Source organism: Esox lucius, chromosome 16 (genome assembly GCF_011004845.1).
Source record: "Esox lucius isolate fEsoLuc1 chromosome 16, fEsoLuc1.pri, whole genome shotgun sequence".
NCBI lineage: Eukaryota > Metazoa > Chordata > Actinopteri > Esociformes > Esocidae > Esox > Esox lucius.
In genome coordinates, this window is record NC_047584.1 from 15,547,851 (window position 1) to 15,571,494 (window position 23,644).

The 23,644-nt window shown below is 38.9% G+C and overlaps 2 protein-coding genes and 2 long non-coding RNA genes across 8 annotated transcripts; 2 read left to right on the forward strand and 2 right to left on the reverse strand.

Moving 5' to 3' along the window:
* Positions 1-1,299: 1,299 nt before the first annotated feature.
* Positions 1,300-13,372, reverse strand: LOC105008768 (pyridoxal kinase). Its single transcript, XM_010868125.4, has 11 exons — positions 12,841-13,372; positions 12,223-12,277; positions 10,378-10,482; positions 9,097-9,180; positions 8,951-8,985; positions 8,044-8,129; positions 3,223-3,268; positions 2,980-3,091; positions 2,733-2,869; positions 2,582-2,648; positions 1,300-2,319 (listed from the first exon to the last, which is right to left on the reverse strand). Exons 1-11 carry the CDS (start codon positions 12,919-12,921, stop codon positions 2,207-2,209), a joined length of 921 nt encoding a protein of 306 aa, XP_010866427.1. The 5' UTR covers positions 12,922-13,372; the 3' UTR covers positions 1,300-2,206.
* LOC114828795 lies at positions 10,503-15,746 on the forward strand. The gene is made up of 2 exons (XR_003777183.1): positions 10,503-10,719; positions 15,588-15,746. It is a non-coding gene; the product is annotated as an uncharacterized LOC114828795 (long non-coding RNA).
* A 1,336-nt stretch (positions 15,747-17,082) lies between these two features.
* LOC109616701 lies at positions 17,083-19,602 on the reverse strand. The gene is made up of 3 exons (XR_002197944.2): positions 19,147-19,602; positions 18,338-18,596; positions 17,083-17,217 (listed from the first exon to the last, which is right to left on the reverse strand). It is a non-coding gene; the product is annotated as an uncharacterized LOC109616701 (long non-coding RNA).
* fgf9 (fibroblast growth factor 9) lies at positions 18,452-22,008 on the forward strand. 5 transcript variants are annotated; one of them, XM_020054508.3, is made up of 4 exons: positions 18,452-18,616; positions 19,755-19,889; positions 20,078-20,184; positions 20,287-22,008. In XM_020054508.3, exons 1-4 carry the CDS (start codon positions 18,472-18,474, stop codon positions 20,467-20,469), a joined length of 570 nt encoding a protein of 189 aa, XP_019910067.1. In that variant the 5' UTR covers positions 18,452-18,471; the 3' UTR covers positions 20,470-22,008. The 5 variants fall into 5 exon arrangements, with proteins under 5 accessions (XP_019910067.1, XP_019910069.1, XP_019910068.1 ...); XM_020054510.3 differs by having other exon boundaries at positions 20,369-22,008; XM_020054509.3 differs by having other exon boundaries at positions 19,758-19,889.
* The last annotated feature ends 1,636 nt before the right edge of the window (positions 22,009-23,644 follow it).

Consider the following 23,644-nt stretch of genomic DNA (forward strand, 5'->3'; position numbering starts at 1 on the left):
CACACAAAAAGCATGATTCAGCATTTTGATTGGTGTTGAAAAGGCACAGCAAACTGACAATTTTTACTTGGTCTGTTTATTTGGGTTAGGGTTAGATGCAGACTACCGATGTTGGGATTGCATCGAACTGAAGCCTGTCATTGGAAGTGGCTCACTTGACTTTATTGATGATGGTACCCCTGACTGCAGCAGAATTCATTCTTAATGGTACAGAAATCTTGTCTGCAACCATCAAATGCCTCCCAACTTCTTGGACAGCATTTCATAAAACAATACAATGACATTTGCTGAAGAAAAAACTTGAGGCAAGAGACTTTGAAGAACTGAAGTTGGCTGGTGTGCAGGCCTGGTAAAGAAAAAAACCAGAAGCAACTTGTTGGGCCAATGGGTTGCAGACTTTGACCAGTTATGCATGCAAAGCAATTTGCGACCAAATATTAAACATAAATGCTTCATTCTGGCACTATTTTAATTTCTCAATATACCTTTCACTGCCCTAAAATGGGGGACTATCTATAAAGTGTCGTCCTGTCTAAATTTGTGAATCCAAAACATACAAAAAACATAGAAACTGATTATCTATACTTTTACAACATAGTAATTGGGATTTCAAATCCACACCTTTGTACTATAGACAAAAGAGCAATACATTCTTAATATCCTAATAATTACAGTATATTATACAGACCGGTCAAATTAAAGGAAAAAATAACATGAGTGGAGGAAAATAACAAATGCAAATCACCTTTATGGTGAAACATTTCTATTCTGATGGGAGTGGTCTCTTCAAGGATGACAATGCCCCCATCCACTGGGCACGAGGGGCCATTGAATGGCATCTAAGAGTTTGAAAATGACTGTGAAAATAATGTGAGTCATATGCTATGGCATTGACAGTCAATCTAATTGATCATCTATGGGAGATTATGAACCAATGCCTTAGACAGCATTCTCCACCACCATCATCAAAACATCTCCAAGAAGAATGGAGTTCCTTCCCTCCATTAGAGATCCAGAACATTTTAGAATCTATGCCAATGCACACTGAAGACGTTCTGGCATCTCATAGAGGCCTAACACCTTACGTTTTATTTTTTCAGCTGACCAGATTACCTTATCCCTAATTACCTTCAGTAGTGAGTGCATAGATTTTTGTACTGGTATCGCTGGAATCAATCCCAGAACATTGGTTGTAATCTATCTGTAATTCAAACAAAGGGAGTCATAAAAACAGAAACAGGACACACAGAGGCTATCACCTCAGATACAAGAAACTATAACAGAGACGTGTAGTTTTAATTAAAAGATTTCTATTTTATTATTCCTAATTTTTAATAATTTACTGAGAGCAGCAGCTTCAGACGTGGCACTTATCTTTCTAACATTGTGTAAAGATTTATTGTATTACCTTGGCAGGCATAGATACAAAACATTCACCGCCGTTATTCCACTAACGAACCCTGCTAAGGCATAAGCCATTGTTCTAGTAATGATATGAAAATAGCGAGACATGACCACGAAAAACATTCAGTAATTAACATTAATCATTAATACGTGTGTCAAGATTATCTGTGCAAACATTGGTAACTTTTAAGAAATGTAAGTATGATATAATGACAGTATTAGGACGGACAAAGTACATTAATAATAACAACAGTCAAAGACATTTATGGATCATTCACATCATTAAAAAGTGTGAACATTAACAACATTAACATTTTCAAATGATAAAATATTATTTTGACCAAAAACAAAAAAATAATTACAATTGAAATGGTGATGCTCAATGTGCATGGATTAGTATTGCATAACATGTTTAATGCTAGCACAACATGTGATGGAACTCTATTAAAAGCCTACAGTATGATCTTTCACCAAGTCAACTCACATTGTCAACGGGAAACTCAGAGACCATGCCATATTGTCCTCCAATCAGACATCCATGACTCTCTGATTTATGTTAATACCCATAAACCCACTGTGGTCCAAAATGACCATCTACTATGTTCACAACGAGTGACAATGCTCAGGTCGTAGTAAAGACATGTGGCAGTGATCAAGTATGAGTGTATGGACTGTATGGGGCAAATACCCTCATTGACCTCAATCATGAAAACATTGTGCTCTCTACAAGATCCTATAAGGCAAAGTCTGATTAAATCTCATGACATAAAACTCCTATACACAAATGCCTATTCAGGAGGTGTTATAAGACGGTGGCCTCCACTACAATGGCAGGGTCCTCAATGTCTTTTTTGCTCTGGACCATCCTCAGCTCCAACTGTGCAGGGTTGGGTCTCTTACCCTGGCCAGCCATTTCTGATGGAGGGAAGGAGATGTTAGAAAGACTGATATAGGGTATAGACCACTGGTTCTCAAACCTCTGCTGGAGAACACCAGCAGTTCTATGTATTATATACATTACAGACCTATACCGCCTGAGTCAACTACTTCAAGCTCTTGATTGTTTGATTAAGGTGAGCTAGTTTAGCCCAACTGTGAGAAGGTGGGGTGGTCCCCAGGAGAGGTTTGAGACCTGCTGGATTACACCAGCATTTATGTGGGATCTGTCTCATCTCACCATTGGCGTAGGTCATAGTCCGCTTGATAACATGGTGCATGACTGAGATAGTCTTCTCACAGGCAGCCTTGAAAGAGATGTCAAAGTGTGTTAGAGCTGTTCACTGACGGATCTAGCTTATGTTTTAAATGATTAAAGCGGTGTTACTAACCTTCAGGTCGTTGGGGTGAAGGTGGGTCCAGGCTAGAAGCATGGCAGCAAACAGGTCTCCCGTGCCCACAAACACTGCATCCACTTTGGGCATATCCATTCGAATCTTCTGGGTGGACTTGGTCCCATCTGGTCTCACTGCAGAAATGACTCTTTGTTACTGATGGCCAGTTCAAATTTCACATGCAGTACCCAGACCTTAAAGGAATCTCTACCAGTGAGAGCCCTTCCTCCTACTCTTGCTTTACCTATTTTCTGGCTCCCGAGAGCCACAAGGAACTGGTCCCCACGAGGAGAGGGCAGATCTGTGCTGGTGAGTACAACCGTATCAGGGCCCATTTGGTGGAGCAAGTCCATTACCTGAAAGAGCAATGAAACCATCAACATAATCATCAAAACCATCACTCAAGATTAAAACCATCATTCTGACCGACACAACTATCATCATTATCAATATCGGTATTAGTTCTACAATGAGCAACAGAACCCACCTCAAGCGCGTCTTTTTCTGTGTTGATCTTCCTCCCCGTCAGCAGCCTAAGGCACACATCTTACGAGGTTACAAAAAGTCAAGGTGCAAGACATAAATGTTTCAAAATGCTCTGTGTAAAACTGGCCCCCGCTACCCCCAATGTGGTTTTAGTCCAAAGAGTGAACTCAAGTACAAGGCAAGCCAAGCCATGTGGGTTCTGAATGCATGAATCAGGTTACAGTTTATTTACAGGATTGGGGGAAAGTTTAAGTCTGATACTTTCTGAATAAATGACAGAAACATTTTGGTTATATAGGGTGGTATACCATCTACTGGGGTGTTAAAATACAGAATGTTCAATGTTAAAAAAAAATGCTAACTTTCAAAGATGTGCCAAAAACATTGCCAAAAACATTTTTCTCCAGCTTGCTAACACTTAGATATTTTGTTAACTTGCTTGCAATAGGTGGCTACCTTGCAAGGTCATGCTTTGATACAGCACAGAAATTCAGTCAACTGTGAATAACTGAAAGTAACACCTCCAGTGATTTTCCTGCATACAAAACTCAAAGGCAGCCATCTTCCCAAAATCTCACACCGCCTCTGTGGTAAATCATAATTTTGCACTTGTATACTAAATTGCCCACCAGCTAACTGCAGCAAATGTGAAGGTAGGAGGAAACCTTTTTTCATATTGGCAGTGTTGCCAGATGGGAGGGTTCCTCATCAATTGGGCTATATGTAATGACCTTGGGTGGGTCGATTTACAGATCGGGTCATATAGGAGATATACCGTTTGTGCAGATTTCACGGTTTACTGTCACTGATCTGGAAACCTTGCATGACCGTACCCGTCCTGACTTGAAAAACAAGTGGAACCTAGTTTTCTTTTAGAACCAAGCAATTCAAAATATTTCATTATATCAATTTTTTTTTAATGTTATTCCTAGATCTTCTAATTCCTTGTTTTGATGCTAAATGGAAAATGTTTTCGGATGTCTCAGATATAATGAAGAAGAAATGATATGCTCTGTATGCTAGAAGCATTGTGGAGCCAATGTGTTTGGTGCTTAGGAAAATAGCCAAGCAGAAACTATAGGCTGGATGAACATAAATCCAATAACATGTTTATGTCCTGGACAGGCAGAGGAGAAAAAAAAAAAACACAAGGGTAAAATCCTACAAATGTAAAAAAAAAAAAGTATCTAATATGTAACATATTCATACACTCTCACAAAAGTGAGTACACCCCTCACATTTTGGTAAATATTTGATTATATCTTTTCATGTAATAACACTGCAGAAATGACACCTTGCTACAATGTAAAGTAGTGAGTGTACAGCTTGTATAAGTGTACATTTCCTGTTCGCTCAAAATAACACAACACACAACCATTAATGTCTAAACCGCTGGCAACAAAAGCTAGTCCAAATTGGGCCCAAAGTGTCAATATTTTGTGTGGCCACCATCATTTTCCAGCTCTGACTTAACCCTCTTGGGCATGGATTTCACCAGAGCTTCACAGGTTGCCACTGGAGTCCTCTTCCACTCCTCCATGATGACATCACAGAGTTGGTGGATGTTAGAGACCTTGCGCTCCTCCACCTTCTTTAAGGTGTGTTTAGGGTCGTTATCATGTTAGAATACTGTCCTGCAGCCCAGTCTCTGAAGGGAGGGGTTCATGCTCTGCTTCAGTATGTCACAGTACATGTTGACATTCATGGTTCCTTCAATGAACTGTAGCTCCCCAGTGCCGGTAGCACTCATGCAGCCCCAGACCATGACACTCCCACCACCATGCTTGACTGTAGGCAAGACACACTTGTCTTGGTACTCCTCACCTGGTTGCCGCCACACACGCTTGACCCCATCTAAACCAAATACATTTATCTTGGTCTCATCCGACCACAGGATGTGGTTCCAGTAATCCATGTCCTTAGTCTGCTTGTCTTCAGCAAACTGTTTGCGGGCTTTCTTGTGCATCATCTTTAGAAGAGGCTTCCTTCTGGGACGACATCCATGCAGACCAATTTATGCAGTGTGCGGCATATGGTTTGAGCACTGACAGGCTGACCCCCCACCCCTTCAACATCTGCAGCATCTGGATATGACACTAACCTCTGGATATGACACTGAGCAAATGCACTCAACTTCTTTGGTCAACCATGGCAAGGCCTGTTCTGAGTGGAACCTGTCCTGTTAAACCGCTGTATAGTTTTGGCCATGTTCTGCAGCTCTATTTCAATGTCTTGGGAATCTTCTTACAGCCTATGCCATTTTCTTTTTTTCAGATCCTCAGAGAGTTCTTTGCCATGAGGTGCCACCTCTAGTGACCAGTATGAGGGAGTGTGAGAGCAATGACACCAAATTTAACACACCTGTTCCCCATTAACACCTGAGACCTTGTAACACTAACAAGTCACATGACACCAGGGAGGAAAAATTGCTAATTTTCACATAGGGGTGTACTCAGTTTTGTTGCCAGCGGTTTCGACATTAATGGCTGTGTGTTGTGTTATTCTGAGGGGACAGCAAATTAACACTGTTATACAAGCTGTACAATCACTACTTCACATTGTAGCAAAGTGTCATTTCTTCAGTGTTGTCACATGAAAAGATATAATCAAATATTTAAAAAAATGTGAGGGGTGTATCTGATCTTAGAGCAAATCAGGGAGTGCAATGAGACAGAAACATGCGCCACCTACTTTTGCTTTGTGTAATGAATTTCATTTTTAATGTGTCTTTAAAGGCAGACATTAAATACTTACAGTGGATATAAAAAGTATACACACCCCTGTTAAAATGTTTTTTGTGATGTATGAATGAGAAATAAATCATGTCAGAACTTTTTCCACTTTTAATGTGACCTATAATGTGAACAATTTAATTGAAAAACAAACTGAAATCTTCGAGGGGGACATTTTTTTGATAAAAACCTTACAATAACCTGGTTGCATAAGTGTGTACACCCTCTTATAACTGGGGATGTGGCTGTGTTCAGAAATAACCAATCACATTCAAACTCATGTTGAGTAGAACTAATTACACACCTGCCAACATTTAAAGTGACTGATTAATCACAAATAAAACTCAGCTGTTCTAGTAGGATTTTCCTGACATTTTCTTGCATCTCAGAGCAAAAGCCATGGTTCGCAGAGAGCTTCCAAGGCATCAGGCATTGTTGAAAGATATCAGTTAGGAGAAGGGTACAAAAGAATTTCCAAAGCATTAGATATACCATGGAACACAGTGAAGACATGTCATCATCAAGTGGAGAAAATATGGCACAACAGAGACATTACCAAGAACTGGAGGTCTCTCCAAAATTGATGAAAAGACAAGAAAGAAAACTGGTCAGGGAGGCTTCCAAGAGGCCTACAGCAACATTAAAGGAACTGCAAGAATTTGTGGCAAGTACTGTCTGTGTGCTACATGTGACAACAATCACCCGTATTCTTCATATGAATGAGGTAGGGTGGCAAGACGGTATCCTTTTCTTACAAAGAAAAACATCCAGGCCCAGCTAAAGTTTTCAAAAACAAACAAGTCTTCCAAAAGCATGTGGGAAAATGTGTTATGGTCTGATGAAACCAAGGCCATAATTCCAAAAGGTATGTTTGGCACAAAAACAACACTGCACATCACCCAAAGAACGCCATACCCACAGTGAAGCAAGGTGGTGGCGGCCTCATGCTTTGGGGCTGTTTTTCTTCAGCTGGAACCAGGGCCTTAGTCAGGGTGGAGGGAATTATGAACAGTTCCAAATACCAGGCAATTTTGCCAAAAAACCTTCAGGCGTACGTTAGAAAGCAGAAGATGAAGAGGAAGTTCACCTTTCAGCACGACAATGACCCAAAGCACACATCCATATCCACAAAAGCATGGCTTCACCAGAAGAAGATAAACGTTTTGGAATGGCCCAGGCAGAGCCCAGACCTGAATCCAATTGAACATCTGTGGGGTAATCTGAAGAGGGCTGTGCACAGGAGATGTCCTCACAATATGACAGATTTGGAGCGCTTTTGCAAAGAAGAGTGGGCAAATATTGCCACGTCAAGATGTGCCATGCTAATAGACTCCTACCCAAAAAGACTGAGTGCTGTAATAAAATCAAAAGGTGCTTCAACAAAGTATTAGTTTAAGCATGTGCACACTTATGCAACCAGGTTATTGTGAGTTTTTTTAAATAATTATTTTCCTCAAAGAATTCATTTTGTTTTTCAAGTTAATTGTTCACATTATAGGTCATATTAAAATGTGGAAAAAGTTTTTGTCTCATTCTTTTACATCACAAAAACCTTGCATATTAACAGGGGTGTGTAGAATTTTTAGATCCACGGTTGTACAAATAAGGTATATTTCAAGGAGTGTGGTAGCCTTTAAAATGTTTGCTTTTGCCTGAAGAGATAGTAAGTGTTGGAAAGACAGGGAAGATGTGAAAGGTCAAAGAGCAATGTGCCAGATTCAAACCCACACACCTTTATTGAAATGTGTATTGTTCATGGAAAATGTATGTAATGATTTTCTTGCCTGGAATGTAAGTGTTTTTTTTGTCAACAATATGGCACCATTATTGTGTCTGCTAAAGCAGATGCAAATTAAATACCTAAACAAATAGACTGCTGGAAAAATTCTCTCTGGAGTGTCTGAAATCCTTTTGTAGTGTTAGAGTATTATTCCAGGCTTAATGTAATTCTTTCAGGCTTTTCACTGGTATAGTAACACTACAGTAAGTATTTTGTCTCCAAAGTGTGATAACTACATTATTGCATGTTGCAGAACCCATAGCAGTGAAATAAATGTAACCCAATGTACCCTACTAGACACTGTACTCACTCTGCCTCAAACTGGTTGGGTGTGAGGATGTCAGCCACAGCTACAACCTTATCTCTGTAAACAGGTAATATATTCTCAGGGACATACTGGAAAAGAAGAGGGTGGTTCATGAGTGCACATATTACAGTGGTTTAAACATGTTTAAATGACTATTCCTAGGGCCCAGCAATGTCACATTTCAACCAGATTTTGTTGTGTTAGACCTTTAGGTTAGTGCCTTGTAGCGCAAGAATTGAGCCATCACCATCACAAAAATGGCAATTGACACCAAGTTTGCTGATAACTGCTCCCAAAAAACAAAGATATCTTCACAAAATATAAATGCCTAGTTGTGATTAATTTTCACACAACTAAGCCAGCAAAATATATCTGTTGCTAACCAATGACATTATTGATGTTGCTAGATAGCTAGCTCTAATTCAACTGACATAAACAAGCTGCTTAGCATAGACATAAACTACTTGATTAGTCCCTAAATTAATATTATTTAATTCACTTTCTTTCCATTTTGTTTAATGTATTTCTAGCCATTATTGTTTGTTTTATTATTCAGAAACTGTGGGGAAGAGAGGAGTGAGTTTTGCTGAAAAAGCACTAGGTCATATCCACAGTTCCTTGTTGAATAAAATGCAATCTACCAATGGTCACCAGCCAGTGACCATAGCAACAAAAACAAACATTATTCACATGGGAAAAGTATATACTCTAAAACAAAATGTAAACGAAAAGTTACATCTATTTAGAGGATTCTCTGACTCTCACTCTCCGTTGAACCTGGCTGAACAGCCTTTACGTGCATGAGCACTGCTGACACCCAGCTAAGCTTAATTGAAAATGAATGGGGTTACCCGCCCACTGCACACTAACAGTGAGAACCTTAATAAAACAAATTCTTGCATATACCTACCATAGAGCCTTGGTCTCCCATCACTGGATCACATACTGATGACCAACAGAAAACAAAGATTTAAGAACACACTCCAAGCTCTGCATTCATCCCAAACATTTGTTTAGCTATGTGAAATGCACACCTATGCAGCAGTGGTTACTCACCATATACCAGTTTAGGATTCATCCTCTTCAGCTCCTGAACAATGTCCACCACTGTCTCAAGGAATGATGTGTCCCTAGTGTACCCTTGGGTAAGAGGAGATCTCTGGGTTAAGCAAAGCTCACACACATTAATGGGTAAACATTAAAGAAAACAAAAGTGCACAAAAACAACCATAAGTGGGTTGCAAAGCTACCGGTTGTTTACAGAAAGTACCACTACATTTTATAATTTTGGTAATTAACAAGCAAATCTATCTATACCCATCTACCTATTTTTATTCAAGTTTTGTATTTGAGTAATTCAACTTGAAATAACCATCTTGGCTATTTTCTATCTGTGCCCATAACTTCCATGAGTTTCATGTTGGTGAAACATATGGTGCATTAGAAAATATACTTTTTACTGTAATTTCACCAGATACAGTGGATATCAAAATTCTACACACTTGTATTGAAAATGCAGCTTTTGTTGATGTAAAGGCTAAAATCAAGACATATCTTGTCAGACCTTCTTTCGCCTTTAATAAATTATTTAAAGATGTCTGTTCCCCCAGGGATCCGCTAGCAATTTGACAGTGTTTGAACATCTTCTGCAAGAAAAGTGGGATAACATTGCAAAATCCAGGTATGCAATGTGGAGAGACCTATCCAAACTGACTTCCTGATGTAATCAAAGCAAAAGGTCCTTCCGCAAAGCATTATTTGTCCAGTCTTATACAACAAAGGCATTGACATCATCATTGTATTGTCTTTCAGAGAAATTGCCTATTTGTTTTTCCCTTAAATATTGGTATTTACAAGATCTTATTAAACGTGTAAAAGGTTTGACATGATGTGTCTTTAAATGAACTGCAATCTCAGTTTGTGTGTGTAACCTTTTGTACTGTAGATAAGGATACATTCTTGTTTTCAGCAACAACCTAGATGCAATTTAGGGAAATATAATTTTCACTTTGCCAGCTTTGGACCATATTCATATAAATATAAAATATTTAATTAACAATGGAATTAATTTCAAATACATATTGACTTCTTTAAAACTGCCACCAATTTAACCCAAAGCCATAATGAAAATCTAAGGCACCCAGATGCTACTAGAAGTCTAATGCTAGACTAAACAAAATCCTGGAAAAATGTTTTGGTAAACTTCAGAAGTTTCCAGTAATATACACTTCCTTTGCCTCCTTAATCAATACAATTGACATACTACTCCATCAATGATATTAAACTGCCTAAACATACAGAATCCATATTGACAACAGAAAAGCTGGCACTTCTCACCTGTGAGTACGTAGTCATAATGGTGGACATTGTTAAGTTTAATACCATCATAGAGAACATTCAGCTCCTCTGCAGTCAGCACCTGTCCTTTCCAATGAGCGTAACCTTGGAAACAAGTTAAAGGGTCAGAGGTGAGGGATCACTGTAATACCTAAAGCACACAAAAATTTACCAAGTTAATAATTTGCCGGTGCCTGCTAATACCAGGAACAAAAATATTACACCACAAGGGGGCTATTGTTTATGGAGGGACAATGAAGACTGGGAATGTGGCCAGACTGGATTCTTTGAAGGAATTCCAGAGAGGCAGAGTTGCTGAAGTGAAATAAGAAACACAGATCTGTAAGTAATTCTTAATGATAACAGCCTAGCTTTGATCAGTTCTTCTGAAGTAGAAAGTGAAGTAGAAAGTGCCCAGCAGTATATCACGGTTTAGATTTGGGAGATTTTTGTAGAAACATTAAGAAGGCTAAAAGAAACAAACATGCTGACAGGGAAAGAGTGAGTTCTGTATTGTTAGACATTTAGTTAGCTGCGTCTGACACTGGGCAGACGTAGCGGCTCATAGAAAAAAAGTCATTGACAACAAAGCAACACTTGGGCCTAACAAGAATTTCTAAACACATTCAGTAAACCAACTGCAGGGGCAGAAAGAAGAATAAGAACTCAAACGTCTAAGGAGTGTGTTTTCACAAACCTACACTAAAACAGTAGGGATCTGATACAGTAGTTTCAGATATAAAGTGGATGACAGATGACAAATGTTTTACTTCTAAACAAAAATTAAACGCTAATTTAAGGTCTCAAGAAATAGAGATTTGCTGTTAGATCCTATTATGAACTAAAGGACTAAAACAAGACAATAAAAATGTTGACTAAATTCTTAACTTCACTGGACAGGGATTTTTGGAAAGAGAGAGCTTTTCACTGGGATCAGTTTGTTATTATTTAATTACATAAAAATGCATGCATATCCGTGGCATTAGGCTTTTCTTTTTCATTTTTAATTCAATAAGAATGTGAAAAAAAAGTTTAATCATTCAACTGACATAATATGACTAAAACTTAAATGTGACTAAAAAAAATTGTGAAAATAACAAACTAAACTAAATTGAAAAAAGGTGCCAAAATGAACACTGCTCTGGACACAGCCCATCTGTATTTATTGACCTTCTGGTCAACCGAACATGCAAAAATATTGATGTTGGCCCAAAAAGGTAATGTACTCTTATAATCTCACCTGGCTTAGGGCTTTATAAAACATACATTTGGATTTCACCACAAGCTAACTAGGCCATATAAAATCAACATTCCAGGAATGATGGGAATAATACATTTCCAACCGGGACACACACTGGCTTCCAACTGAGTTCAGGAGAGGGCCCCTTGGTCAAGACCCAAGAGCAGAAAGAACAGGGGCTATTGGGTAAAAAGGGGAAAGTAGAGAAAGAACAGATCTCTACTGTGGTGGAAGAGGTTATCTAATTGGGAGACACAGTCCTTATCTTAAATCCCCTGACATTGGTTAGTGATGGCAGCAAATACGTTTTTTTCCCAAAACAATAACATTTCTCAGTGTCAACATTTGGTGTTGTGTTTTACTATTATTATTTTTTTTTTTACTATTTTCAATTATAGGGATAAATGATTTGAACATCATTGCATTCTGTTTTTATCTGCATTTTACGCAGCGTACGAAAGATTTGCAAACTGGGTTGTATTTTCCTCTATAGTTTGTTACCCCTAAGGACAGCCATCTGAACATACACACATCTACACACAACATACATTGGTTTTATGTCAGCATACATTGATCATAGAGATTCTTCCCCCATGTTATCCTACCTGTGTGATTGGAGAATTGCACCGAGTTGATCGAGTCCACTTCGAACCCCAGCACCTGGACGAGACCACCAAATTAAAACAATAGTTTCGAATACCATTTCACTTTCTTGGACTTATTCGATATCTTTCTCTACGAATTATTAATTATCTTAGTGAGGATCTGAACACAATGATTTGAGTACAACGTGTTAAAACTACGGGCTGGGTTCAGGTATAATCAAACCCGACTCGACAGGTTTAGCCAAACCCGACTCGACAGGTTTAGCCAAACCCGACTCGACAGGTTTAGCCAAACCCGACTCAACAGTTTGTGCATAGCCCCAATGACGTCAATAAGTGCAGGCAACAGAATAGTCCCCGTACAGCTAAGCTTCTTTAACATAACATTATTTCAATAAATCTGAATGCTAACACATACCTTTTATGCACTGTATTTGCATTAGAATTAACGCTCACAATATTAAAACTGTTTGTGAATTTCTTCAAACCCGCTGTCTACGCTGTCACTATAATTTTGCTGCATATTGAATCACTCATCCAGTTTGGTACAGTAGACCATACTTGTCAAACATAAATGCGTTAATTGTAAACCCGGCAATGCAAAAACATACGTCTTACCTGCAATGGGAATGATGCCGATTTATTCCCTACGTATCCTCTGACAACGTGACTCTGTATAGATAACACACGGCACTCCATTTCAAAAATTAAGTTAATAAAAACAAGGGATGTTTAATACCTATTCCGTGCACGTGCTTTAATGACGCTCAGTGAGCAAAAAAATCCTGCTTATGAGCGTTTACATGCGGAAACTCAAATCGAGGGAGAGAACTCCAGCAATAGTCTACTAACATTAGATTACGAAGATAGAGAGTGGAAAAAGCCGTGCTACGATGAGCTACAAGGACACGATACAGTACTGACAATTCCAGAAAATTGAATGGCTGCAATACATCAGGCAACTACATGGACACCTAAGAAAAGTCACCGGTGCCTCAAGTGGCTATAATGATTTTTATACTAAGTTTTTAAATTACTCAATCAAAATACCCGATTTAAAATGTATATTGCAACTGATTTAAGGACAAGTTGCATAGCAGTCGAAGTTACCTAAAATCAGATTACATAAACTAATTCAGGAAAGTCGATGATACGGAAGTGGGGTCCTTTGAACTAGCGTTGTCAAGATCATAGAGCTAGTAAGAGGACGCAAAAAATGAAAAAAAAACGTCCGTAGCAGTAGAGCAATAAGCGTCCTGTTTCAACATTATTTTATATCAATCCTATGTGTCCTGTACCACTGGAATCGTTTTACTGATATTATCTATTGGGGAAAGGTATGCATGTTGCCCCAAATACTTATTTAACAAAGTTAAATACGTTTACTTTGAATGGGGCACTATAGAATACAACTTCTAAACAACACGATAGAAATTCCAGTGTCTAAAGCGAGTACACAAATTATTGCAAAAAATTACTAGCGATAAAGTTTAAATGGGTAATATTTCAGTCGCTGATTAATTATGTGGAAATATTATTTTACACATTAATTTAAAGCATTAACTGCAGATGTCTACTGGACATTTTTGCTTATTTTTATGCACACAAAACATCGTACATATCGCTCCTTTAAAATAATCCATATAGGCTACTGTCAGTTACTTAATGAAAACAATATATACATGTGACCAACACCCAGAGACAGTGGCCCATCTGTTATTAAAACTTTGTGGCAAGCTTACCTTAGATTAAAATTTTATAATATTGATAATGATTTCCTAGTCTGTGAAGATGCTTTGCTTGGATTTGTTTTAATATTAAACTATTTAAGTAATATTAAACTATTTAATAACTAACTAATTTCATTATTCTAATGGACAATGTTCACATTCATAAATGTAAATTACTAAACAGAAAACCTTTTTTCCCCTCATTCTTCAAATAAAATCAAACAATATTTTAAAACAATCGAATATGCTACCAACAAAAATAGCATTTTAGATAGTGATTGTGGTGAACAGGGGAGGGGATGTGAAGACCAGCCATTACTCAGTTCCTGCGCTATAAAGACCGCTGCTCTGACCACTAAGCTACGCAGCGCAGAGTGGTGTAACATCCTACTAATTCTATGAATGTATAGAACTCCAAGAACATCGGTGGTGGGAAAAGTCTATAGCCTACTACTTATACATTTGTCAGTTAACATAACATTTTTTGTTGTTCATTTTTCTCGTAGTTAACCTATTTCTTCAAAAGGTTTTATCAAGCTAATCAGTTGGAAGAGAGAAATATGTGCCGTTGTCCTGACTCTAAACTGCTCTTCCTTTGTGGGAGAGCAGCGTGTTTCAAGACAAGCAGTCCAGCACTTCAAGCAATTTATATTATACATGTCGGTTGCAGTTCGTCCTCAACCAGGAAGTGTATACTGGAATCCTGCGAATTCTTTGGTCTTATATCTCGATTGAGCTCACAGGCGTCCAAGGAACCACAGGGAGTCGCTAGAATGCAATGATGCATGGCAACCATATTTAATTACTTGAACACACTTTTGTTAACAGGTGTTGTGACTTGTGTCTGTTCTGTGACTGGATTATATGGGATGAAATGCTCATAGTTAGTGACATGTTGTGCTAAGAAACCAGGACTGCCTAAAAACACAATTTCTCCACATAGAGGTTGAAACATTAATAAGAGATGGGCACATCAACATATATGCAGAAACGTAACTAATGTTACATTGTGAAATCAGTATTCCTCATCTTTAATATATCTACAGCTTACAAACATTGAACTCCAATTACTAGACCTGGGCTGCAGCCCAAACATTTTTTGCCTCCTCCCTCAGCTTCCACACTAGGAACCTTTCCTTGGATTCATCTAAATTGAAAGAAGATGCAGATCTGCCATCAAATTCATTAAAGTCACCCCCATGAGCTCGAGAACTTATTTCGATCAGTCTTTTTTTCTTGTTTTCAAGTCAGTGTAATGAGGGAATTGAGAGAATGTTGAGTTGAACATTTGTCTGAAATGAAAGTTCCAAATGATATTATGACAAAATGTGCAAGCCATGAATAGTAAACCAACTGAGGAATTAATATCTATCCAGCATCTTTGGCAACTTCTCTAATTATAGTGTTTTCAGAATGACGATGCAAATAATTTGTATTATGTTTATTAATGAAAAACTGCTAAAATATGATTGTCAGTAATTTACTGGTGGCGCTATATAAAATGGCAATAATTTAGTGAATTAAAAGACAACCTCAAATTTTGTTTATCAGTCAACATTTTGCTTGCCATGATATCTGAATGATGTGCTTTTGCCTGTCATAAATTCTGTGCTGTATGATATCATCAACTCACAGGCAGAGACAGGAGTGACCAAAACCTTTCCCTTCAATGATCAGTCTCTCAGATGACAGACTGAACTCTCCCGTGAGGGGCTACGCAAGAAATTTCCAGTATCACCAACAGTCTGGCAGCTTGTCTGAGAGACGTAATAAAAGACTATGCACTGAAACACACCCTCTTTGTCTGTCTCTGTCTCTGACTGTAGCTCAGCCCAGTGATTAGGCCTGCTATGCAATCTCACTGATAATGATACTGTCGAGTATGGCATATGTATTACGCATTTCCGGTGGCTAGAGAAATTATTGATAATATAAAACGGGTGTAACTTTTTTTTTTTTTTACAATGAATCCTTGAACTGATAGAGCATGTGTCTTCCCTTCCAATGACTTTATTGTATTGTATTTTATATATAATAATGTTGAATTTCCATATCTATGCTTGTTAAAGGCTGTCAAACATACAGCACGTCTAAGATAATCAAAGACGCACACATGCCTTAACAAAACATTAGAGTTAATCTGTGTCTGTACTTTTTCTTGATAAACGTTTTCAAAATAATTGTATTTTGCCAGCTCAAATCAAGTTTCTATTATAGATTTGTAATGATCTCTCTCTTAAAATACACATTTAATCATGGTTGATCTGCACTTCAACATTAAACAATAGGCTGTTTAATTGGACAGGAAAGCTAAAAGGGTTTATTTGGCTCTACCGTATACTGCTGCCTTTTAGATTAGAGATAGGCTGTTTTTCTTGTGAGATGACAGTACATCATGTCTCTTTTTACTTGAGATTATTGTCCTTTTAACAATCTATATCCTAGAAAGAAAGCAACATGTTTCCAATACCCCAATTTCTTAATGGTAGTGGATCTTTGATGTTTTGGGGATGGTTTGCTTTAATTAATCCTGAGTGGGGCCCATGTTATGGCATCATGTATGTCACCAAGAAGAACCCACGAACCTGGGATGGAGTTTAGGATGTGTGGCATAGCCAAAATCCCCACCCATAGCTATGTATAAAATAGTACTATTGCTACCTGATTTCCCATGTATAACATTTAGGCAGAGAAAATTGTTTTTTAATACCATACCATAACTACTTACTTTATATAGATTTCATTCAGCTTTTTTTTGTTTTTATGATTTCACATGATTTCATCTTTTGGGCCCATAATATTGGGTGCCTTTGGGCTCTGCCAAACAATTATTTCAGTTTTGTTTTTCTTTTTTTTCTTTGGACAACGCTATGCATTTTGGTTACTCTTAGTTGTATTCAGGTTTATTTGTATTAATATTTTTATATGGTGTTTTTACAATCTGTCCTGATAAATAATACATTATTATTTTTTTAAAGTTCCAAACCATTTTTCCAGATGGTCTATGCGCAATAATGTATATTTAACTTCATTATGGCCAGAAGTTTGAATCCTGGACATGGAATACCGACAATGCCTTAGGGTCTGGCAGAGGGTGATGCGAATTGACTCGTCTAACTTGTGTGTGGGTTGGATGGGTTGAAAGTCAGATAGGGTTGCCTTGTCTTCTAAAGCTCTTGCAAGTCCTTGTGGTGGGTTGGCCATCTGTGATCTCAATCATGGTTGTTGGCTGGGGAATCTGCTCTCCTCTGGCATGTGTGTGATGCTTCCCGGTTGAGCAAGCAGTGTGAGAAAAAGCAGAATTGCTCAGCGTGTATATTGACCGGATCAAAAATGTACTGTCTGAAACCAATGCATCCCCTGAACATGATCCATATAAAAACCATATATTGTATATGAAAGGAAGTGGCTGGAGTCTCTTTGTTGATAGGGAATTACACTACCAGTGGATTGGTTTTGCTGAAGCATTACAGATTGCATAAAATAAATGTGAATGTAATTTCCTGATTAAGCAAGCATAATCTGCGTAAACCTTAAATAATATAATATGCAGCAGATGCTTCCATGAAAATGAAAACGGGGAGTCATATGTTTTGTGTTGTGTCCTTTGGAATTGAACCACCACTTAGGTATTGCAGGTTCAATGATACTAAAAACTAAGCCAAACAAGGTAATGCTATAATACTGTAAGATACAATGCATGATTACAAAACAGGTGGAAGGGTTGCTATCCCCATTAGCATGTCAACCTCCAGTCCATGGATGTCCATCCAGACCAATGTCAGTCTTTGAGTCATCATGCCAAACGGTTTTTGAGCAATCTCAACAATACATAGTGTTTTGCATATATTAATGTGAAAGATGATCAAACATCACCTTTGATCACACGAGAAAATTAAATTGTGGAAATTAGAATTTCTGTACCTTTTGATGGGTAGTGCTAGTGAATATCCTAATAAAAACAGTGTAATGAATTTACAGTACTATAGACTTTCCCATTGAATGGGAAATTATTAATCAGGCATCTTCTGTCTTACATTTCTTGCTATTAAATTGACTGGTTATAAAAATATCTTTCGTGTTTGTAGTGTAAAACAATGTGTATGGGAGTGTAACTAAAGCCTGATTATATGCTATGAAAACAATAACATGGACGGTGGTGTGTATGTCTATGTGTGTGTGTGTGTGTGTGTGTGTGTGTGTGTGGGTTTGGAACAGTACAGCATGTCAGAGCAGAGTGAGAGTAGATAAGGAGAAAGTGGATAGGACAGAGAGGAGGCATAATGACCCTGTGGAGCAGAGCTATTTATATTGACCCGGAGAACACTGCGTTCAGGAGCATTTGTTGGAGGGTGACTATGTCAGGTATGGAGGGTTGAACGCACCTTGTCCAGTGGGTCAGGAGAAACACCAGGCCAAACGGAAGGACTGTGTGGCCTACTTCACTGTCCCCGTGCAAAGCTCAGCTGTCAGCATGGCATGAATAACCAGTGGCCGCCGATTTGCATGTAATGCCAGTATGGATGCTCTGCTGCTGTTTCTATGCCTGATGATGATGGCCGTGTTCTTGGATTATCAGTGTGTGGATGCCAACGAGGAGCAGGGCAGTCGACTGCGAGGCCTTTGGAAGTTGTCTGTGAAAGACTCAAAGTGGAAAACCAAAGGTGATGATGACATGAGCTGAAATAACCTTTTAGTAAGATGTTTATACTGTATGAACATACCAGGGACCAGGGTTTTTCCTAGAAAGACTTGGTCCCAAACACTGTTACATGTTTACTTATTTACCTGCTGCTGATGTTTATTTGAGGTTTTGTTAGGAAGGTTGACCAGTCACCTATTGTGAGGTCCTCTCACAGAGCTTTTAACGGCTCAGACTGAGGTCGCTGTTTAGATTCTCCTATAATGTATTTATGTCGGAGCTAGTCTGCCCTGTTTAGTAAGTACAATACATTAGCATGACCATAAATGATGCAAATAATATTCACCTTTAAATACTAACTAACTGTACAAATACAGGACATTTTACTTGGTGTAGAGGCAAACAATATCTGCAACAACTTGGCATGCAATATTTCACAATGGGCAAATTTGGAGATGGCTTGATGTGGTGAGCATGGTGTCATTTGTCTATTTGGGACTGACTGCTGATGGCGACACTACAGGGAAATAAACTGTTCAGGACACGATTTACCTGCACTGCCTGCCATGCCTCCACCAGCCTGAGGAGAGTTTTTGGAACAGTGGGTGACTGGGTCGGAATGGGTCAGCAATGACCTTGCCAGCAAACATCCGTGCCGTAAGGGTCATGTAGGACCTTTACATAGGGGAGGTGAATCTTTCTGCAGACCGTTGTTCAGTTGCAACAAGTGGTGCATCCGCTGGTCTATCTGGTCTGAGTTCGAGGTTATTTTGACTGCAGCAGGTTATCGGCCGCTTGTCATTGTCGTTAGTTATAAGACGGAGCAGAGCGGTGTCATCCGAGAACTTGAGTGACTTCACAGTTGAATTGCCGTAGCCACAGCCGCTGTGTTTTCCTATCACCACACGATGTGTCCTGACTGTGAGGAAGCCACTGATCCACAGAACAGATGGTGTTGAACACATTCAGCCAGGAGAGTATGTCTTGTGACAGGTGTGGGATGATGGCGTTGAACGCAGTACTAGGCAGATGGACGTTGCCTAGCACTATTACTGTGTGGAGAAACTCTAACAAACGGACAGGAACATTAGCGGAAATATAGCCACGCCATTTACTAGACCTATGCTCTCTCTCAACTCCCCCTTTCTCTGTCTCCACAGCAGGTTTGTCTCCACCTCATCCAATCAGAGGACCGGTCGAACAACAGCTACTCTACTGCCAGGTTGGGATTGGATACCATCTCCAGATCTTGTCCAATGGCACTATAGGAGGAGTGCATGAACCAAATGAGCATAGTATGTTTTGCAGACATCCCTTAATTTAAAAAGAAAAAGTCCGTTGTCATATCAGTGTCAGGTTATTTGTGCAATTCCCAGAACAGATGTGAAATAATGAATCGCCCAGATTCCCCTCGATGCAAAACCACAGCTGTGTGTGTTGTCACTCATTTTCTCCATCCGCATCTCAACACCCTTTGCTACAGGCTTTCTGAAGCTGTTTGCGATGAGGCGCGGCGGTGTTGTGGGAATCAGGGGCATCAAGAGTGGCTTATATCTCTGTATGAGCCGAGAGGGTGTTGCACATGGAGCGGTGAGGACAATATAGAATATATAGAATATATTGTACTATAAAATAACAGGAATGTTATCAATGAGCTATAGATCTTTGCGTTTCTGATCATATCACCTGCAGGGACAGTTTTCATCTGACTGTCTGTTCAAGGAGAGTCTGGAAGAGAACTTCTACACCACCTTCTCATCCCTGTCTCATCCAGGCATCTACCTGGCCCTGTCCCATAAAGGAGAGGCCAAGAGGGGGACTAGCGTGGGGAGACACCAGACCTGCACACACTTCCTCCCGCGCAGAGCTCCGTAAGCAAGCACTCTGCAACCCTGTTACAGTTTATTTGTAACTTTGACAACCAGTGACTTTCCAAAAACCATGGCTTGCAACTCTAATTGTGAGGCGAATTTGGCAAATCACCCAAACTCTTCATGGTTCAAGAAATCTAAACTGGTGGCTGAAACACAGCATGGCTGAAATACATGCATTCAAAATGACATTGGATAAAGTCCAGCAGGGGATTAAAGCACGTTGGCGTATTAGTAGCCTAACTGAGATTAGCTCCAAAGGTAAACGCACAAACAGCCCTGGTGTTGTGTTTACACAGCTGGATGTATGTGAACTGGACTGGATTGGATTCATGAAAACGTGTTAAACGGATATCATCCTCTTACATTTGTGAAATGAAAGTGTATTAAGTCGTAGGAATCAGTCTGATGGATGAAGATGTGATCATTGCACTTTTTTTACTTTTCACGTTATTTATGTAATTTATGTTATGACTATACTGGACAGTACCATGTTTGTAAGTTACATGTATGATGTATATTCATCTATGGATTGTACATGAGACCTGGGTTGGAATAGTGTTCTATGCATTACAATTACTTTTCAATACAAAACAATAATTCAGATATCCTTTAATTGAAAAGACAAGTAATCTCTTAAATAGGAAATTATTTGGAAATATACTTTAAATTATTAAAAAATATGGATAACACTTTATATTTAGTTCCTCCAAATTTCTAAAACAATAAAATGGTAGTACCAACATTAGTATTACTACGTAACTATGTGTGTATAATAATTAATAAATAGTCTTGAATTGGATTTATGGGCGGCCCAAGATGCACAATGTACATTAATATTGTTGAGAGGAAACTCACTTTATCCACCACATTTGGTTGATGCATTGCCAGTAATTTGACTTAGAAAACTGTCCACAGATCAGTTATGAGGTGAAGAGGGGGAGGAGTGATATTTGCAAATTAGAATAGTCCACCATGTCCTATCTGAAAGACAGGACCCCACACAGGGTAGTGATCCAATCGCTACCCTAGCCTAGAGCATTGGGATTTTATCTGTAGAGGGAAGAGTGCCCCCTACTGGCCTTCAAACACTACATTCAGTGGCATGTAGCGGACCTTAACTTAGAAAAAAAGAATGCAGTGTGTTGCACAACTGCTGAATCTGCAGTCACCTTACTACCTTGTAGTTGCATTTTAATAACTTAAACTACAGTTATTAATGTGTTAATTCCAGTGATCAAAATTTAATTGCTAGGTATTTGCATCAAGCCATTCTATCAACCAGAAACTAAGCTAAGGAGTCAGTCGAAAATTACCCTCATCAGGCGCACTTACAAATACATTCCTTAAAAATGACCCGTTGGTGGTTTTGGTTTTGCTCTACCAGCTGATTTACAATGGTAAGGGGATGCTCAGTACACTGTGGTAAAATGGACAATGAGAGTACACACAATAACTCTCAACTGGATAAATCTACAACCCCTCCCCACAAACACACACAACCCCTAACTGGACAATTCTTGCACCTTACATATTTTTTTGTATATTTGTTAGTAATGTATTAATGCTCAGTCTACTGTTTTTATGCTCAGTCCACTCTTCTTATTGTTTTTATTTCTTTTGTACAAAATTGTTGCACTAATGGACCAGAACAAACCTAGTTTGTTGTGAAACGTACTTGGCAATAAAACTCTTTCTGATTCTGATGTTTTCCCCAACAATAAAATAAAATATAAAAATAAATATAAACTTTTCCCCACATTTTTTGGATAAAAAGCAGGCAAAGCAGTAAATAATCAAAAAAGTGACAACTTGTTTTTTCCAAATGTATTAGTCCTTTTTAGAATCTGCTTTCCTGCAAAATGACATTGATGCAATGATTGCACACAGGCCAGATGGATGGATGTTTTATTAGGGGAAAACACAGCAGTCCAAACAGGCTGTAGCGAAGTCAAAGGGGTGGGCGATGGGTCGGTAATAGGCAAAGCACGTAGGTAGGAGGCAGAAGTACTGGTGGGGTAATCCAGAGAGGCGGCCCACAGGCAGGCGAAGGTCAGGATATCAAAACAGACTGTTTTCAGATACTTATATCAAACTATGACATGCTCTGGCAGAGAACGCTCAGTAGAGTTGCAAACACAAACAATACCTCACGAAGACTGACGGCAAACACAGCACTCATATAGGGGTTTAGCGAGACACAGGTGCAAATGATAATGGGGAATGGATAGGCTACGTTCAACACAATGAAGGGAAACAGGGCACATTCCAGACCTCACATATAGGCTACATTCAAAGCAACGAAGGGAAACGGCACATTCCAGACCTCACAATTAAAGGAACTAAATTGTTAAATCAAATCATTTTCCATTATTTCTTGGGAAAGCTACCTAGGTCCTACAACTCTCATACAACTTATCAAAATAGCAAATTATCTGTGCAAAATCTAGAACAATTGCACATGTTAACTTTGAATTGAATGTCTTTGACCTGTATGTAATAATCATCTAAGTGTGTATGAATACCCATTTTAGGTTTTGTTTTAGATAAAATATTTTTCATAAATAATACCCAAATACATATTTTGATCACAGGTCTGTGGTACACAGAGTCCTTCTATGTGCTTGCCAGATACAAGCGGCGAGGAGAGATAGATTCACCACACAGAACCTCCAGTCACCTCACACCTCTCTATGTTCCTCCGATATGAGAGTAATATAACACTACAGTACACAATGTCAAAAGAATACTTGAATTAGCCTATGTTCACTTGGTTCTTTATTGTCGTGTTACTTCTCCCTTTTAAATGTTTCGTTTTTGTCTGTTAGTCTTATTTTACTGCATGTCTAAAAACATGTCCACTGATTAATGCCACTGTAAGACACTGGTCATGACTTAAAGAAACATTATTCATAATAATGTCTTTTTTTATTATGACTTTTCTGGAAGTCTCTATGGGCTACCAGACTGCCAGCCGGACAGTTAGGCTGTAAGGACCAGCGACCACGTCTCCCTCTGTTTCCGTGTCCCGTGGTCTGGTCCAGAGAAGGACACACACCCTGTACCGTATGTAACCCAAAGCCTGGAGGAGCAAGTGTGGGGTCATTTGATCCCCCCGCTGAGTGGCAAACCTCTTCAATCAGCACTCACCTGCTCAGGTGTCCATTTATGTCTGAGCG

Coding starts and splice junctions, on each gene's coding strand:
- LOC105008768 (XM_010868125.4), bottom strand. CDS start 12,921: ATGGAGTGCCGTGTGTTATCTATACAGAGTCACGTTGTCAGAGGATAC. Junction 10,483..12,222: donor GCAATTCTCCAATCACACAG/GTAGGATAACAT, acceptor CTTGTTTCCAAG/GTTACGCTCATTGGAAAGGA. Junction 2,649..2,732: donor TTCACCCCAACGACCTGAAG/GTTAGTAACACC, acceptor ATCTCTTTCAAG/GCTGCCTGTGAGAAGACTAT.
- fgf9 (XM_020054508.3), top strand. CDS start 18,472: ATGGATGCTCTGCTGCTGTTTCTATGCCTGATGATGATGGCCGTGTTC. Junction 19,890..20,077: donor GCATGAACCAAATGAGCATA/GTATGTTTTGCA, acceptor CCTTTGCTACAG/GCTTTCTGAAGCTGTTTGCG. Junction 20,185..20,286: donor AGGGTGTTGCACATGGAGCG/GTGAGGACAATA, acceptor TATCACCTGCAG/GGACAGTTTTCATCTGACTG.